At 35.3% G+C, this 19,522-nt stretch overlaps 1 protein-coding gene across 2 annotated transcripts in view; it reads right to left on the reverse strand.

Annotated features, from left to right (window-relative positions):
• DMD (dystrophin) overlaps positions 1–19,522 on the reverse strand; it is a 2,089,898-nt gene that overhangs the window by 1,579,707 nt on the left and 490,669 nt on the right. For both annotated transcript variants that reach the window (XM_011378471.2, XM_011378473.2), the window contains exons 6-7: positions 13,037–13,209; positions 6,264–6,382 (exon numbers count right to left, since the gene is read on the reverse strand). In XM_011378471.2, coding sequence (XP_011376773.1) covers positions 6,264–6,382; positions 13,037–13,209 — 292 coding nt within the window. The remainder of the gene's footprint in view (positions 1–6,263; positions 6,383–13,036; positions 13,210–19,522) is intronic.

A 19,522-nucleotide genomic window follows, 5' to 3' on the forward strand; every position in this document is an offset into this window, starting at 1 on the left:
AAAACCTCATAGAAATTTCAAAACTATTTATGCCATTTTATTATTTTCTATCATTATTAAACATTCAAAATGTTTTTACTAAGGCTATACTTTCTGTAATAAATAAAAAACACAGACATCAACTATGGGACACTTTAATCAGTGAAATTTACTAATACCTCATTTATTACTTCATAGCTGAGTTTTATTAAAAACAATAGCAAAGGAACAATATTTTTTTTTCTATTTTCCTTAACAGTGTAATAAATTACTAGTGATGATATACCTGGGGACACTATCACAAAATATCTATTATATGTCATTCAGCACTGGAACGTGGTGAATGCATTTCCCAATGTTTAAACAATTTATAGCTGTACTGTCTGTCATTCAATATCATTTACTGTGGCTGTAATGGCCTAGGGTATTGTGTTTCCCTCACTTAAATAAAAAACAATTGTAAAAAACATCCTGGTAAAGTAACTGAAAAGAGATTCCCAATCATCTAGGCAAGAATTATACTCAAATGCTTCTGAACAAATGCATCCAAGTGTCATCCTCGAGGCACACCTTAAATCACATATTAGATCATATTTCATTATTTAAATTTCAGAATAAGTGAGAAACTACATCATCTAACTTTAGCAATGAATAATATTCATTTTATTTTAGCAAATCAACTTCTTGGAGAGATAAAAAATATAACTTGGCTGTTATCCATAAGGTTAAAATTTTAACAAATTATAAAAGAACATGAAAAATTAGTAGAAAACACCATTTTATGGTATAAAGAGTAAATTCAGGCCATGTACATATACAGATATCATCTTGAATGTTTTGAAGGTCTCCTTGTTGTCTTAGTGGATGAATTTGAGACATTTACATCCAATTATTTCCATCATCCAAACAACTGAAATGGATCGACAGAATGAAAATCGAGTGGCTTCAATTTATTAGTGATTTGTTCAAATTGCCCTGAAAATATTCTGTTTTCTATGTTATCTGAACTGAGAATAATATAGAAGACAGGATATCAAAAAGAGACATCAAATTCATTCTCTCTTTCTCTTTCTGTCTGTCTCTCTCTCTCTCCCCCCCGCCCCTATGCCTTTGTTAGCTTTTCAGGCTACTAGGAAACGTGTGTTAACATATTATCTTTATCTTCATTTTTATGTTAATGTAATATTTATATACTATCACTAGTAACCTTTTACCCACATAGAAATTTTTCATTTATTTATTTTGCTATGTATTACTTTCATGTACAAAGTACTGCCTCCTTGTCCCTTAAAGACATTTTTAATATAGTAATAATGATAAATCTGAGGATTTATTAAAATCAAAGTCATCTTTAACTCAAAGGCATTAAAGTATATTAAAGTGTCAGTGCATAGTCAAGGCTAGGTATGCAACATATCTGCCCATAAAAAGGAGAAGTGTAAAAAAAGTAAGGTTCAGGATAAAATCTAAAAATAGTCAAAGAAATTCTAATAAGTACTCTTACTCTAATGATATGCAAGCCAGGGATATATTAACCACATTTCTCTGGACTTCTACATGGCCATCAGTTTGTCTAAAGCCTCATTATGTATCAATGCTAGTCTCGGTTCTAACCAATGCTAATAGAAGTATATATGTAAATTATTTAAAACAGTGTTTCCCAAATTCCTTTGCTAAAAGATTGTGCTGAATATATATTAAGCAAAGGAAATGACAACACTAAATCTACTCATGTACCTCCATTCCTTTGCGAATACAATAATGCCTTCTCTAATTTGTTCATTTCAACTGTAATCTTCTGAAGTTCAAAATTTAAGAAATATTTTCATTATTATTACATTTAACATTATTACATGACATAATTTGGTTTTAATGATCAAATTTTAATGTTTCTTAAAAAAAGACACCTTGGAAAAAGTGGTCTCCTGCTGATATAACAGGAACATTATTTTGCTATTATCATATCTGTATAAGCAAATGATGATACTTTCTATTTTTCATAGCAGAATACCTAGACTAAGAACAGTTCTTCCAAGAAACTCAAGATTTAGTTTTAGATAACAACTTGTAATATCTCTAAAGACTCTCTGCCAGAGATAACAATATATAAGTCAATAATACGAAAAAGTACAAAGTATATATTTTGTACAAGTTACTTTGTTATCAAAAGGGCAATGGCCATTTTTATTTACATATGTATTATTAAAATCATTTTTAATATATGAAAAAAGAACATTTTGCACTACAGAGAGTTTGGCTCTAAAGAGTCTTAGTTACAATAATATTTTCTAGTTGAAATGTTATACACATGAGGAAAATCAATTTATTTCAACCTCATTACATTTTCTGAAAACAAAAATATTTTACAGTGGGTCCTAGGAAAAAAAAAATCAATCTAAATGATACAAAAGGAATATGCATGTCCATAAAAAATTCTGGTTACTTTAAGTTAAAAACATTCCTCTAAATTGGTATGATTTTACTCTTTCCATTTCACTTAGCGTAAACTACTTACTAACATTTCTTGTTAGTGTATCAAAATGTGATGATTGGAACGAAGATGGAAGGAAAAAAACACCACTTGCTCAAACAATTGATATCAAACTCAAATAACAGGCCTTAAAAACATTCTTCTCTTTTATAGCAAATTCTATATACTTGTCCTTGAATATTTTTTTTAAAGACTAATAAATTGCACGCATGCAAAGTTTAGTCTGAGACCATTTCAAGAGTAAAACTTTCCAAATGGCAGAGCTAATTCTTGGAAAAGTTGACTCAAATCAAGTGAAGAGTGATGCAGGGATTAGCCAAGCAGAAAATAGCATCTGTGTCACCATCCTTATGAAGTTAAAATGAAATGGATAAAAACCAAACTAATTGATTTGTAAATGTCATTTTGAGGTTATAAATATTTCTCACAAGCCCAAGTGTTCCTCAGATTTAACTCTCATCATTCATTTTTCATACTAAGGTTACCCTGGTTAATACGGAAGAGCATTTCCACATCATATTGCATAGCCCGAGTGAAAATGATGGTACAACAGTACTATATGCAAAAGTCATTTAGAACCAGGATGATTTTTTATCCTCTATTTTTTATTCCTTTAAAAAGAACATCTTCACTATGTCATTCACAAGAAAAAGCTGACAAAGTATTCTCTTAATGCAGAAAGTACGTGGATTGGCAAACAAAACAATTTGTTTGAAACTCAGGGAAGCAAACAATGTTTATGAAAACTACAATGCATATACTTTGTATGTCTTATAGGGAAATCATGATAGAAAGTGAATCGTCTGATTCACAATAGAATATATTCTGAAGGAGATAAATCTTTTATATCTATGACCATAAAGATGCATAAATTATTAAATAATTTTACCCTAGTAGTATTTATTTTTGTATTTGTTAATGTTTAAGCACACCAGAAATACTTTGTAAAATCGCTTGTAGTAGTGCAACTGCTACTCATTTTAAAAAGGAATTCAACTTAAAAACAAACCGCAGGTCTCAAAATACCAGTTAAGGCCAAATACAGCATAACAAAGTTGATATATACAAGATATGAAAATCTCCAAATTATATTACAATGACTTTTTAATTTATAAATCAACCCAATCAACAAAGCATATGTTTAAAATTCTAAAAAAACATCTTTGGCAGGTATTTCTTAAGCCAAATGTAACTTCAATCCCCTAATAATAAAAATCTCCTCAAACATAAAGCAAAATGTTTCATTAACCTCCCAAGGGGCATATTAGATATGAAATGAAAATGGCTTTGGAGAATAGCTGGCGTCGTCATTTATAATCTAAAGAATCAATATTTGGTTAAATAAAAATATGAACTTCCCAAAGGTAATTGCCATACAAGGCATGAAGGAAGTCCATGAATCTCCTCTGTTAGACACACAGAAGAGAGTATCCTAAGTCTTAGATTCTAAAAGGTGCTATTCTGTCTTTTGTGACTAACAAATCAGTAAATAAAAAGGTTTATGATTTAGTTAATATTTTTTTCTTTCAATTACCATTGATATGATTACTTGAAAAATACTGAGCAAGAATTTTCAAGTGCATATTTGGGTACTTCCCTAACATACTGACAGAAATTGATAATCTAAAAATATAAGATTTATGCTGAATCCTCATCTTATTGACAGCCATAAATAAATTTTAATAAAGCATTTTAGGAAACAGAATGCTCTTTTAATTGGAAGCCTTTCCATAAATAGAAAGGGTTTCAGATTGAAGATGAAACCATAACCAGTGGTTTGATCTCTATTAATCAGCTTGTATCTCATATTATATTTGGTTGACTTTTAATTGTCAGTTTCAGATATTATAATGGTATTCTTATAGCCTAGATGATGTGCATTTCAACATACACTTTCTGTTTTGAACATACAGAATTGTGTATATAAGACTATTTTATCCTATAAAATACATTATTTATATAACTGCCCTTTTCTAATTACAGGCTTATCAATCTACTTACTGATTATAAAGTGGATACTGATCTAGGTAACTGTACTTCAATGATTCAAAGAAAGACTTAGAGATCAAAAGTCATTTACCACTTAATGAGAAAAATACCTATTTTAAGTTATTCTTACTATTTTATGAAAGGATAGGCCACACATAAGAATAACTACAGCATATATTCCAGGTAAGGGGAACTGACTACCATATGTAGATTTAATGATAAACAAAGCATATACTGTAGCTCTTACTCTCAGGGGTTAGAGTTCATATTTTTATTACATCTGCCCTCTCTACCTAAATGGAATATGAAAAAAAAAAAACCAAAAAACATGTAAATGGATACTAGAAGCCAATAGTGAGGTAACCCTTCCTGATCCTGCAAAACAAAGAAATGCGATTGATACAATTTCTCCCTTAGAGCTAAACTGGGGCAGGAAGGATGTTAATCATCTACTGAAGCAATGAAAAGAGGTTACGGGAGTCAGTGCTCAGCTATGCTTTATCTAAAGGAGAAGAAACGTTTCTAATGAATTTAATCTGATTCCAACCTCAGAAACACACTTGCACTGTTATAATTTTCCTTGCCAAGTACATGTGCTTACCAAAAGTGATATATTGGTCAATTAGATATGAGTATTCTGGTTCTTGTGATAAACATCTCATTTTAAATGACTGAATTTCCATTTTGATTGATATTTCTTTCTTTCTTTCTTTTTTTTTTTTGAGCTTGTTTAAAGGGAACTCTCCCACCCCCACGCCTACCACAGGGATCTGCTCTCAATAAGATGAGGCAATCAGGTTTCAGGACCTATAGCACTGAGGCTCAGATTCTAGTTGGTGAAAAATTCACCAGTGAAAAGCTATCCCCTGAGTTATTTCTGAGTTTTTCCTAATCAGACTGGACCTGTCACCTCAACTTGAGGATCTCCTTATTTGGAATTGATTCAATGTTCCAAAACCCAGTGAATTATACAACCCTACCCAAATATCAGCTTGTATCATATCTCAGATATCAATACCACTGACATTGCCTCTCCAACTTCTGTTTTTAGAGCAGGGAAAAGCCTCAAAAAAGAGAGAACAGAGTCTGCAATTTCAAAGAGGTTGGTGAACAACAACAAAAAAGTGCCTCACGGGTCAGAAGAAAAGCAGAGGTCAGGAATTATTATTCCTGTAATCCATGTGTCTGGAGGGTATGCCTATATAGCACCAGAGATAAGGATGAAATTCACTTAACTGTAATATAATAAAAATATAAATACAGAGCTGCCTGTCAACTAAAGAAGTAGAGAATGAATAACCATCCAATGGAAGACTTCCCCCAGAGTGACAAACTATAACAGAAGCAGTGCCAGGAATAGATTTCCTGATTTAAACGGTAAACCATGTTTCTTTTTATGGATTATATGAATAAAATTGGCAAGAGTAGCTAATTAATTATAGCTGATTAGTCTATCAAATCTCTCAGTAGAATAAACAAAACATGAACTTCTCATAATTATTTGGAGTCGATGTACTCTAAATGTAGTATGCCCCATTCATGATGCATATACACTCTAAAGGCATTGATTTTTTTTCCCCCAAAGTTTTACACTTTAGTTTCAGACATTGAGACTTTGAGAATTAAACTCACATAGGACAATTCATAATACATTGCTAGAAGACAGAACATTTTAAATACACCTGAAATATAGAAAAAACATATAATGCATAGTTTCTACTTCATGCTTACTTTGTGGAAATTTGTGTATGATGATAAATATTAAACTATGTTAAAAACAGTAGTAGTCCAGAAATGTACCAACCTTCAGGATCCAGTAGTTTCTCTATGCCTAATTGATATTTGGCGATGTTGAATGCATGTTCTAGTCTTTGTGTGGCTGACTGCTGGCAAACCACACTATTCCAATCAAACAGGTCTGGCCTGAAACACACACACATAACAACAAATATAAATCAATTTAGAACGTTACATAAAATACACTTCAATTCTGATTTTTAATTGACAACCTATGCCCATAATCTTTAAGAGAGTAGAACGTTATTCTTTGTTACCACTCAATAATGTTTCTCATTTAAATTATGCCCAAGTTTAATTGAAAATCCTAAATAAAATAACCAAAAAAAAGAATTTATTCTACCTTATCCAAGCAAAAATGTGTTAATCTCATTTAATCACATGGATCTGAATACCAGCCATTCGCTAGTAACTTCCAATTTTATAAACCTAGTCCAGACCTCTTTCTTGAATTCCAGATTCTAGATTTGTTGGCTTACTCAAGTGTCCAAAACTGAGCTTCTGATATTCATCCTCGTCACATTCCTTCAAACTCACCTACTTCTCTTGCATTCTCCCTTCCTCAATAACCAATGACAAGTTCAAACTTGCAATTGTTCAGAAGAGAAACCTTGGAGCGAACTTTGATGATTCCTTCACTGCCGTGCAACACATAGTTGGAAATGTATCCAGAATTTAACCACTTTTTACTATCCTGCTGCCATCACCCTAATCCAAAACTACCATTTTATTTTGTATGGATTGCATTAGCCTTCTAACTGCTCCCATACTCCAACCCATGACTTCATCAATCTATTCTTAGCAGAGCTGCCATAGTGATCTGTTAAAATTGTTCATCATAACCTTCTTCTCAAATCTCTGCTATCGGGAGTAAAAATCTTTTTTTAACCTTTAAATGTTTTTTCATTACAGTTGGCATTTGATATTATTTTATATAAGTTTCAAGGGTACAGCATAGTGGTTAGACATTTAATTTACGAAGTGGTCTCCCCGATTATTCTAGTACCCACCTGCACTACACAGTTATTACATATTATTGACTATATTCTGTATGCTATACTTTACATCCCCGTGACTATTTTGTGACTACCAATTTGTACTTCTTAATCCCTTCGCTTATTCCAACCCAGCCCCCTAAACTTCCTCCCGCTTATCAAACCATCAGTTTGTTTTCTGTATCTATGAGTCTGTAAAATTCACTGATTAAACTGTGACCTACAAGGCCCTACATAATCTGGTGACCCATGAACTCCTTGACTTTATTTCTTGCCCCTCTTCTTGTATTCTTCAAACAGGCTAGATAGTTTCCTGCATTTGCTGTTCCCTCTGCCTGGAATTATCTTCCCCCAAATAACAACATGGCTCACACCTCCAGATCCATTGGGTCTTTACTCAAAAGTCCTCCTCCCATCTAAAATTACACGTTCCCAAATCAAACTTACATATACTCATTTCCTTTCCCTCTCAATTGTTTTATATTTTCCTCATTAGCACTTACTACTATTTAACATTTAAATATTTTAACTAATTTTGTCTATTTATCTGTTTTCTCCAGTAGAATTTAAATTACAGCCTTTTTTTTTTTTGCCAGTTTTGTTCACTTTCTAGAAACCCAGCCTAACACATAGTAGGGGCTTGATAAATATTTGTTGACTATACCAGACAACATACTATATGAATATCATTTTACTTGATAATAGAGAAAACACCAAGGAGTATAAAGAGGCAGTTTTTATATTATATTAATTTTAATGAGAAAAAATGCATATGTCAACATAAGTTAAATAAAGTTAAAATGAGAAAAATGCAGATAATAAGATACAAGGTTTTCTGAAATCTGAAGAGGTCAAGAACGTTTTTTGACTCTAAGGAAGTTTTAAATGGTGGTCTGGGTTTAGATATAAGAAAAGTATTTGAGAATGAATTTTAAGTTGTATAGATATTGAAGAATCAAAGTTATTAGGGAAGAAAGAAGCAGAATGTGCTTAGTCAGTCAAGACCTCGGAAGCCTGGCTTCACTGGGAAATTTCATTGAGATATGGTTAGGAGGGGGGATTGGGATGGGTTTGCAAAAGGCCTTGGCTGTTAATGAATTGAAATTTATCCCAATAACATTGGAAATCATTAGTTAAGTGGTTCTTCACCTTTTTGGGATTGTAGTTACGTTTGAGAATCTGATGAGCACTATGAAATGTCTCCCCAAACAGATCTCTATTCATATCCTTAAATAGAATTTACATAGAATTTTAGGACATTTGTGTCTGTCCATAAACTCCTGATTAAGAACTCATGCTCTGCAAGGGAAGAAGTTACAAGAATGGGCTTAACTGTTATTTTCCAAAACTATAACTCAATATAAAGGTATGATTTTACTTCTCATTTGACTCTCACTTCCTTTCCTTTACTTGCTCCTAGCCTGATTAATTCACCAGAAATTTGTGCACTTCTTAGGAAATCTAATCTCCCCAATATACTCCGTTACCCAAAACAACTAACAATCTGTTACAACCTAATATGCATCAATTCAGAGATGCTTCTAGTAGTGCAAAGACTATAAGAAATAAAAGTTAAATTCTAGACTATCTGAAGCAACTTGAACTTCTCTATGCAACCTCTGCCCCATCTTCATTTCTTCATTTCCCAGTAATAGGAGTAAAAAAAAAAAAAAAATCTTCAGGTGGGAGAGTACGGAAAACTAATTTTCTCAACTACAGTACTGTAATCAAAGTTAAATGAGCCTGATGGAAAATAATAGAATTGCTTCTGCATTTTAATCCTTTACTCTTTGAACTTTTCCTCTTTTCCTTGGTCACTAACTAATCAGCTGGGTAAGATTACCAAGTCATGTAACCTATTTGAGCTTGAGGGTTTTCATTTAAAAAAGAAAGAAATGTACTGAATGGCCTTTGAGGTCTCTTCTAGCATTTGATGTACTCTAATCAATTGTTTTAAATCATTAAAATTCATCATTAACATTTTAAATAACTATGATTTTCAAATGCACAAAGAATTGTAAAACTAACTGTAGAGGAAAGCCACACACCTTCCCATGCTAACCTAGACTGTAACTCATAAATAAGAATGTGTAACGAAGGATCACCAGTCTTTTGAGGAAACCAGCATATTGAATGAGACAACATGGCTGATGGATAAGCAGAGTCCTCTATAAATTCAAATCCTGGCTCCACGACATACCAGCCAAATGGTCTTAAGTAAATCATATAACCTCTCTGTGCTTCAGTTTTCTAATTTGTGAAATGGGGCTAATCATTGGATCTATGTCATGAGAAATGGATGGGCTATTTTATTTAGAACAGCACCTACAAAATAATAATTGCTTAAAAACATTCATTTCTATCACTTTGTTCTACGGTCAATTATATTTATAAAATAACAGCAATGCATTTTCAATTTATAAACTCAAGCCAAGAACGCCTACACTTACAAAACAGGTATAAATGTTACAAACATTGTTGATACATGATAATGATAATATAATAACAAAATGGAAGGTAGAGAGGAGAAAAGAAGAGAAAGTAAGTATAAGTGTGATAACTTCCTCCTTCTTCATATCCGGTAGTCAACAGATCTTGTCTAGACTTGATAAAAATGTTGCACTGCTATCATTTTAAGTAACACAGGCAACAATTATAAGAAAAAAGGATTATAATATAGTAATCTAATTAGGAAAAAATGGGGATGAGAATTCAGGACCCCAAAAAGAAAGATCCATTTGATGTGAACTCCGAGAAGGAATCTATCTGCTGAGATGGATTCCCCATGGTCAACCTAGGGCCCAAATTTTATAAATAATAAGATCCTAGTGGCCCTTTGCTGACAGTGGCTCCTCATGTACTCTGTATACTGGGAAGAACCTCAGATTGAACTCTCAGCTTCTCACACCCTGTTCCACTTTTTTCTGCCCTCTGAGTCAACCATGGCCGGGAGATCTTGGTTTTGTCTGTCTACCAACAGACATAGACCTGCCCCGTACAATCAGACCTACATAATGTGGATACGTCATTTACATAAAACGGACCTAATTGAGAACCTGGATAAGAGCTTTAGCCATAAAAGACAGCCTCCCCTTTGTTTTGGTGGAACATAATTTAGGTTGCTACCCGAATCTATGTTTCCCGAGCTGCAGCTCCTTTTTCTCAAATAAATGCATTTTAGTCTATATTACAGTCTAAAATTACTATTGATTTACAGTTTCATATTAAGGAGTAAATCCATGTACTGTCAACAAACTAATCAGGAAATAAAAGTGTATAATCATGAAGACCATCGGAAAGGATAAAAGAAGTTGTGGACTTAGTGACTACTTCTAGGAATTAGAATGTGATCGGATGGGTTTGCAGTCATGAAGACATATTTTTTTTTTCCCTTTACTACCTCCCCATTGTCTGACATTTTAAAAACCATGTGGTGTGTTACTTCTATGGTAATAAATTAAAACAATCAATTAGGAAGAAAATTTAATTGAAACTTTATACTTATTGCAACTTATCTGCATAATTATAATTTGGTTCTACCCACAGAAGTAGAATCTGGCTTCCTTTTAACTGCACGGTAGTGTACTTTGTGTTTTAATATAATACTATTAATTTCCTACATATTAAGATAAAATTGAGCCTTAAATAGATATAAAATCACTGACATCCTAACCTTTGGCAAGACTCTTTGTCAATCCCTAATGCACTAATATGAAATGCATGCCTTTGTTCTTCTATATAGCTTAGTCACTCAATTCTTGAAATGAGGACATCTCATTACATTTTCAAATGCATTAATGGCAATCACCTTGGAAAAAAAAAATCAACCCTTTTTTCTTTAGATAAACAATATGAACATCTGTCAAAGACCAAAAGAAGAGGGAGATGATTCATGAAAGAACATTATCAACTGTTGAGAAACCTTTTGAAAAGTAACGTTATACATAAAAAGGTAGTTATGGATGATTCATTCAAAATGACAGGAGAGAATATATAAATGAAGATATTTTGTGAAAGAAAGAGTAGGTCAGGCACAGATGCAGCAGGGCAATCCGGATATGTTTACTGTATTACTTACAAATATATTCAGAAATCATGTAATAGAACATGAACAAATGTGTGTTAACATGCTTACAGGATTGAATTCTTCCACTTGAAAAGAAAATGATAAAGAGCCAACGAGGAAGGCATAATCTGATCCTCACTATCTCGTTCACGTGCAAATGTGTACAAGATCAGTATGTTCAGGCCCCTACTGGGAGCATGTGGCTGCATAAGTGAGTACTGACTTATAATGCAGAATAAACATCTATATCCCTTCTCATCGGGCTGTATTGAAGCTGTGGAGTATTTTTCTTCGTGTCATACTTATGAAAAACAAGGTATGACCATTACTTAATATGCTCACTGAGTAAGAGGCTGCCTCCTTTAAAAATCAGATTGTGAGTCACTCACCTGGAAACTCGGTCTGGATGGGGTTAATAAAACCCAACTAGAGCAAGGTGCCTAATAAAGGCACTTATTTAGAGAGTGCTTGCTCTTGCGTTGAGCTTTACCATGAAGAAAATTTATAATCTGGACTTTTCTAAAAGCAAGATTGGCATAGGAAAATGGTAGACTCGTCAAGAAAAGAGAGATCAGAGTGAGAAAAGATAAACTACACTAAAAATCAGGGAAGATGCAGTCCAATGGCATTTCAAACAAAGTTAATAAAGTAACGTATTTGACCCTAGGGATTGGGCTGGGTAAAAGAGATGGATAATAGGAAAACTAAAGTAGATATCTCTTAGAGTAAATGTTGTGCATATTATATATTTATGTATTATATAGAATACATACAAATGCATTATGTACATGTATTTACCATGTTATTTTGCTTTTTCTTGAACTGTTATTAATTCATTTACTGAACTTCTTTATATATGAAAATACTAACAAGTATTTTGTTATCTTAGAAAATATATTATTATATGGAATAGAGTTAAGGACATTTGGTTTACTACATTACACTGAATTCTCTTTATGAAAATCCACAGATGAACTCTCATGCTTTATAGCAATTGCTTTGCTGTTCCAGAGCAATTGTTTCTTTTGATATTCTGAGCACTGAATCATAGATTTAATTGTGGTCTGCTCTTTGCCTTGGTTGCTAAGATGCTCAGAGCCTCTTTTAAGCCTGAAATAAAAAATATACAGGGCTTTATAGTGTTTGCTATCCAAGTGTGTATTGGACAAAAGAAATGTTTCTTTTTCTCATTATTAATCTGCTGATGGTAATTAATTTGACTGCAGCCACTCATGAGATTTGGAACCATTTTTAGCTCTGCAGTCTGAACTCATACTAACACATTCGTATAGAAAGACCAACTGCATTCTTAGCAAAGTTAGAATATAACCTTAATTTTCTTACAGAATCCCAATTTAAAATATGTTGATCCCTTCTCCCACCATAACCACATTCATGCTCCAGTAATTTCAACATTTCAACAGCTAAATGATATAGCATATAAAAATAGAATAAAGGCCTTTTGAGCCACACTTCTCTTGCTCAGGCCCGCTTCCACGTCTGGAAATATACTTTCGCTTCTAATAAAGCTTTTCTTTTCTGCTGTAAAAAAATAATAAAATAAATATTCTTATTCAGTGCATGGTTAGATCAATATGGTCAACAAGCATCACATGTTGCATAATGAGAAATGATCTGGAACGACATTGGAGAAAAAAAATGTCAGTTTCTAAACCAGTACTTATAAAAACTCATTCAACGGCTCTGCAGTCTCCTTACCTGTGACTGTGGATGAGCGCATTCAAAGCCAGGCCATCAGCCCAGCTGGTGGTGAAGTTAATGACATTAACCTGTGGATAATTACGAGTTGATTGTCGGACCCAGCTCAGGAGAATCTTTTCACTGTTGGTTTGTTGCAATCCAGCCATGATATTTTTCATTACATTTTTGACCTATTGGTAGAAAGAAATTTTCATAAGAAAATGCATTCCCAGAACAAGAAGTACACAAACTGGGGTGGCTCCATAGTGTAGTGGTTAGCACATCTGCTTTACACACAGAAGGTCCTGGGTTCACGCCCCAGGTAAAGCCAAGGACCCCCAGGGTGCGCCAGGCCCCCAGAGTGCACCGGGGGTGCCAGGCCCCAGGTGTGCTGTGAGCGCATGGGAGGAGACACGCCCCCTTCAGAGATCCATTTCTTAAGGGGAGACGGCAACATCCATAGGTCAGGGGTGGAAGTGGGGTGAGGTGGGGTGGGGTGGAATTAAAGAGGGGAAAAAAAAAAAGAAATACATAAGTTTATATTTGGGTGTCCTAATCTTCAGTAATAAATAATGGGGACTTTAGAGTCAATTAGTAATGAAAAATAATAGATTCTCATGGGACTGAGTCCATGCTAATTAGTTAAGTCTTCTGATTGGTTGGTGTCTGTTATATATCATTGATCATGTTTAATATCACTTCTGGATTCTGCCATGTTCAACTATAAATTTTGTGTTTTTAGAATTGCTCATCTTCTAATTTTCAATGGATATGCTAGAGAAAAGCGTGTAGAAAACATTAGACTTGTTCACCAAGGACTTAAGTAAACCCTTTAACTTCTGTACCAAAAACAAGCACAACGGGACAACATAGAGCCTGCAGGGGAGGACGGAAGAGGGCAAGTAAGACAGAAATCGCCATAGGGTCAACCTGCCACGCCTTAGTGGTTTTTCATCTGCACCTGGTTCCTCATTTCATTCCAGGTGCTTCATCGAGAATGATTCTTCTAAGATTTTTTTGTTCAGGGTGCACTAGTTCCCTCTTCATGCTCGAGGCAGGGAGAAAACTGGCCTTTGCCCTATCATCTAGGAAGGGGTGGGTCTTGGTGCCCTTAACTGGCACCTCACACCCTTAGAGACCATGTTTTTTGGAGACATGACTAATCTGTGTCCAAGACTATTTCATAGAAAAACTGTAAACCAGGCCTAAAATATCAAACAATAAAATAACAGTGACAGTGTCCAGGTTAGCTGGGCAGGCCCAGCCAAATTCTCCTTTTCCCTGGGATCCCCTCAGCAAGTGAGAAGTCATCCTGCTCAGAACAGTGGCTTTCAACACACCAGAGCAGGTCTCTTGACCACCTCCGGAGAGGTGAGATGTGCCTTCTCTGTTCATCTAAGGATCTATGCTGTATATGTATCTTCAATGGGATTTTGTTGACTTTATATTTTTTTAAGACAAAAGTATCTTCTTAAATGACATTTCCTGTAGCCAGAAAGGCCTTGCAAACAAGTCAGAGTTCTGCATCTATTCTTTGAGCATTTTGTAACCTTTGTTCTACTTTGGCATGTGAATCTCTTACACTGCTGAGTCGGATTAAACCAGACTGATGACCGCAAAAAAACAAAACACAAAAAAAGCCATAAACAAAAACCAAAGTGACACATCCAGAGCTTTTAGGGATAAATATTTCTTTCATTTCTTTTGTTCATTTTTTCTTCTTTATTTTAAATAGGCAAATTCATTTCTATCTTCTTTTGTCTCCATTTTGGTCAGTAAACATAATGTGCATTATTTTAAGTTATAGTATAAACCTAGGGGTTTTATCTTACTATAATTTGTCCTTTGATTTTTATAACAACCTTTATGCATAGTTAAAAAAGGGGGATTACAAATGGTTAAGGTGCCGAATTAACACAATTCATTCATAGCAAAGGTAAAATTTAAACCTAGGCTTTTAAGTCCTGTGGGATGGACATGGGGAGAAGGGGGAAATGGTGCAGAACATTCCAGATGCCCTAATGTGCAGAGTGGTTAGATAGTGCTAGGCCAAGGAGTGACATTTTGTGTGCTGGGCTCAGGAACATCACCTTGAGACTGTGAGGAGAGCAACTCCAGCTGCTGCTTCTTGAGGTCACCCCTCCCTCCCAACCCACAAAGTCACCTGTCTGTAAGGTGTAGGAATGAGGGTCAGCGTGGCTCCATATGGCCAGTCAGAATTCTTTCCTTCTACCTTGTCTGATATGGTGTCGCCTGCAGAGACCCCTCATTGGAGGAATTTGGCCTTATTCTTCAAAGTCAGGTAGAAGTCAGTTGCAAACATGATGGCAGCAAAGAAATCCAATACTCCTGTTGCTTTAGAAGCTCCGTCTGAGGATTTGGCAATCGCGGTGGTGGAGATGGCGAAGCAGATGAGGGCTGCCATGACACAAGGCAAGACGTCCCTCATGGCCTAGCACAAGCTCTGGCATGTGTCTTTCAGATGCATGGCATCAATAAAGAGGAAGTAGAAGGCCAGCAGAAACTCCGGCCTGGTCCGGGGAGGAAGGTAGCTGGCAAGGACATCAGGTAGGTGATGAAGAAGATGAGCGAGACATCCAACGTCGCCAGCAGAAGGTGGCCTCTGAGCAAGCGGAGGAAGGCCTGTGCCTGCTTGAGGACACACAGCCAGGGGATGCACAGTCCTGGACAGCCAGCCAGATGAGATGAGTCAGCTGGCTCCGGGTCATGGTCAGAGTCTGGGGGCCCATGGCTGTGGCAGCAGGGCCCCAGGCTGTGTCATGCCCACCCTCCACTTTGGGAGGGAAGCAGAAACCCAGACTGTACTGAAGGAGAAAAAAGCCAGACTCTTGGTTGTATTTTTTATTATTTTCTGAACATTTTCTTCTCTCCTAGGCTTAGTGCATGTGCAAATGCCATTCAGCAGGTTGTTGTATTTCAAAGTTTCATTCTTCTTACCAATCTGATGCCAAAATCCATTCTAAATATTTTTTCTAGTTTTCAAGAATGCAGTGACACCTCATTATAGAACAAACTGTCTATATATTCTATTACAGGAATAATTACTAGGCTACTTCTTTAATATAAGTCAAGCTCCTTATTATATATATACTTGAAGGAAGTATATAAGTAATTATGGTTAGGTTTTACCACCAAGGGTTTTTTTGTTGTTGTTGTTAGTATAAGGTCTATACACCACCCCCCATTCGATCAGATGATGAATATTTATTGTGTTCTTAATATGACATTTTACTATTTTTATCTATGCAGAAGTTAACAAATGCCTCTGGGGAAAACACATATTTTAACATCTCCAGTGTTAGTCATCTTTTCATAAGAGATTCAATGCAAATTTTAGAGTAGCCTATTAAATCTAACTTTAAAATATATTTGAAAAGGATTTAAGACGATGTTTAGTAAACGTGATAATGATTTAAAGATACGAAATCTTTGCATATGTTTGTCACTGTCCCTTGACAGCTAAATCTATTAGTTAGGGGAGGATTATCCAGTTTTCTTAATTCCTTCCTGACCTGCTTATTTAGCTAGTCACTCACTGAAAAAATAGGTCAAATAGTTATATAACATATATAATTTTTCTCATCATTTTCTAAAACTATAAAGTACACACCGTTGCCAGATGTGTACTTTGTGTCTCATGCTGAACCAGGGTTAGAATCAGCAGATACTGGCTCAGTGGTAGTGATATATTTGCACTGATCAGGCAACCCTCCTGTGATGAATGGGATTCATTTGTGAAATGCTTGGCCAGAGTGCCCTCTATGCGCATAATGTAAAAGGGCAACCCAGTATTCGATCTAAAACTCCTTTAGCATCATTATGTCACTAATTCAGCTATCAACCTCAGCCTCATTGGTATTGCTTCTACTTGAGTGCAAATGTTGCTAAGAAAAAAAAAAAGGCAATAAGAGATAGTCATTTCTTCTTTTCCTACATAAAAGACTGTTACCAAGAAATCTTTATTAAGGATCAATCTTTAGTCAGATTGAGCTGGTCTAAGGTGAGTTTTTAAGCAGAAAAATTTTCCCCACTCAAGGCTTACTGTCCTTAAGAGAGAAGAAATCAATTTAAACAAATGTGTCTGTACATACAGCTATACATCTGTTATTAAAAGGAAAAAAAAAACAAATGTCTTTGAGCAGTAATTTCAAAAAGTGACTAGAGGTTAACCAGACAAAGAAGGTCTGATGTTGTACAAATAATAAATAATATCAACAATCCAGTGTGAAGCAGCCCTGAAATTGAGAATTTTCCTTTGAGTTAGCCAGCAAAGTTGGGTACCTGACCTCTGATAGCACATCACTCTTAACAGAATATGTTTTTATCTCCAGCTGGTTATCAGAACCAAGCTGGCCACCCTAAAAAGGATGTTCTGCACTTAAAAAAGAAAGAAGAAAATGATGCTAAAACACGTTGTCTACTTCACAATTTTGTCAAAGCTACTTACTCCTCAATATAGGCACTATTTCTTGGGCTAACAATTTTAAATGGAAATTGGGAAAACAATGACAGAGGAGATAGGGTTGGCATTTCTGAGTTTTTACAAGTTCAAAGAGAAGTCCTCCACAGCACTATTAATAACATAGTAAGTATGTGGCACTGGAACAAAAGATTCGCATCTTTCCATCTTTTAATGTCATTCATAATTTGATAGATCTGGAAAGTACATTAGGTTGGCCAGAGTGTCCTTTAATCTTTGCTGAGATTCAAGGGCTTCTTTGACTACCTAGTAGGAAGACAAATATGTACTCTTGGCAAAAATATCTTTTGGGATTCTTTGGGTTATGATGAGAAGTATTGAGCGGGAGAATTTTTTTTTTTTTGAAGTGTGCTTAGTAGTTTTAGCAGAACAGAGCAGTGTGTTAGAAGAGATAAGATAAGGAGGCAGAGGCTGGGAAGAGTCTGGGTCCTTGCAATCACAAAGATATAGTGATTCAAGGACATAGATGGAAAACAACAGAGGTCTCAGACAAGGAAAAGCTGCAAAAGCATTCCTTCTGGTATTCCTGGTTACAAAAGCTCCCTCTGAGTGCTAACAATAAAAAAGGAGCAGGCTCACAAGCAGATGAAGAAAATATCAAACAAGGTAGTTTTAAAACTCTATCTTGCATGAGTTGAGATGGAGTTGGAAAGGGTTTTGAGAAGATAAGAAAGGGTGAGATCATATGAGAAACAGTGTTATGTGGTTAGTCAGACATGAGAGACAGGAGGACAAAGGAATGGAAGCCCAGCCCAGAGACAGCCCAGAGAGACTACCAGAAGAATACCTCATTTGTAGTTAAAGGATTACTCCTGCATCCTGAGAGACAAAGGACTGGAGGGCCATAAATCTATATTTGGTTTAATCTGAAGGTACTACCCTAACCTGCCCATAACCTCAGCTTCATTATACCATTATTATAGCATCATTCCTATGCCAGGAAGTTCATGAATCTAATTATAACAGACTGAATTCTGGGTAAGCACATGCACAGTAGGCAGAGAATTATATAGAAGCCAAGTATCAATTAAAATGACCTCACGGGCCGATCACTTAGGAACGCCTTTGTAATCACCTATTTCGGTTCTAATATTATACAGACCTCCCCCTTCCATGGGGTTACAGCCTTCTTTCTTTGCTTTAACCTGCTCCTCACAGGAAGCGTATTTTCGTTTCCAAGTGGTTATAGCTAGTTTTAGGCATGACCTGTTTCTACTTCAAAACGTGCCTCTAATAAATATTACCTCTCATAACTCTCACTGTATTGGAATCGTCTTTATGACAGCGAAAAGAATAGAATTTCCAGTGTTACTAGGGCAGCGCCGGAGTTCAGATTGCCCCCATGGTAACAACAGTTTTGGTGATAAATACAATTAAAATCACTTTTTGGGGCTATGGGCAGGGCTAAGTTCTCCTGCTGGCTTTGTCACAACCAAAATCTGTGCAACTCAAAGTGTTTTCTGCAAGCTGGCATCTCTCCATGAACCATTTTTTACCAGGTCATAAGATAAATAAAACAATTGATAGTCCATTAGAAACTTCTGTAGCAATTTTACAAAGTCTATTTATGTCTGTTGAATTTCACGATAAAAAAAAGAGGCTTGACTTTTATGTGTCTTATTTCACTTTTATAATGCTTCAGTTTTATTGTAATTTACATACAATGGAAAAGGGAGGAAACTGTTCTTTTTTCAAGATAGTTTGAGAAGTACTGAGCAACTGAAGTAAACCAGTTGGGTAAGTTTCCTGCGTTGCCTTGCTGGTTTTATTTGATGCTATTACTGTATGAAAAGGGCCAGAATTGGGAATCTTGGGCTCATTTGAGGTTTTTATGAGCTAGTCTCTATTGTCAGCCACTATGGTTGTTCTCTATTTCCATGTTGCTGTGAAATAGGATGGAGCCTGTTCAGAGTGCTTAGAATAAAAAGATATGGGGACGGAGACCAATTGAGAGAACAATATGGCTGCAGCATTGAGTATATATACCTCTGGTCTATATGCTG

Source organism: Pteropus vampyrus, unplaced genomic scaffold (assembly GCF_000151845.1).
Source record: "Pteropus vampyrus isolate Shadow unplaced genomic scaffold, Pvam_2.0 Scaffold340, whole genome shotgun sequence".
NCBI lineage: Eukaryota > Metazoa > Chordata > Mammalia > Chiroptera > Pteropodidae > Pteropus > Pteropus vampyrus.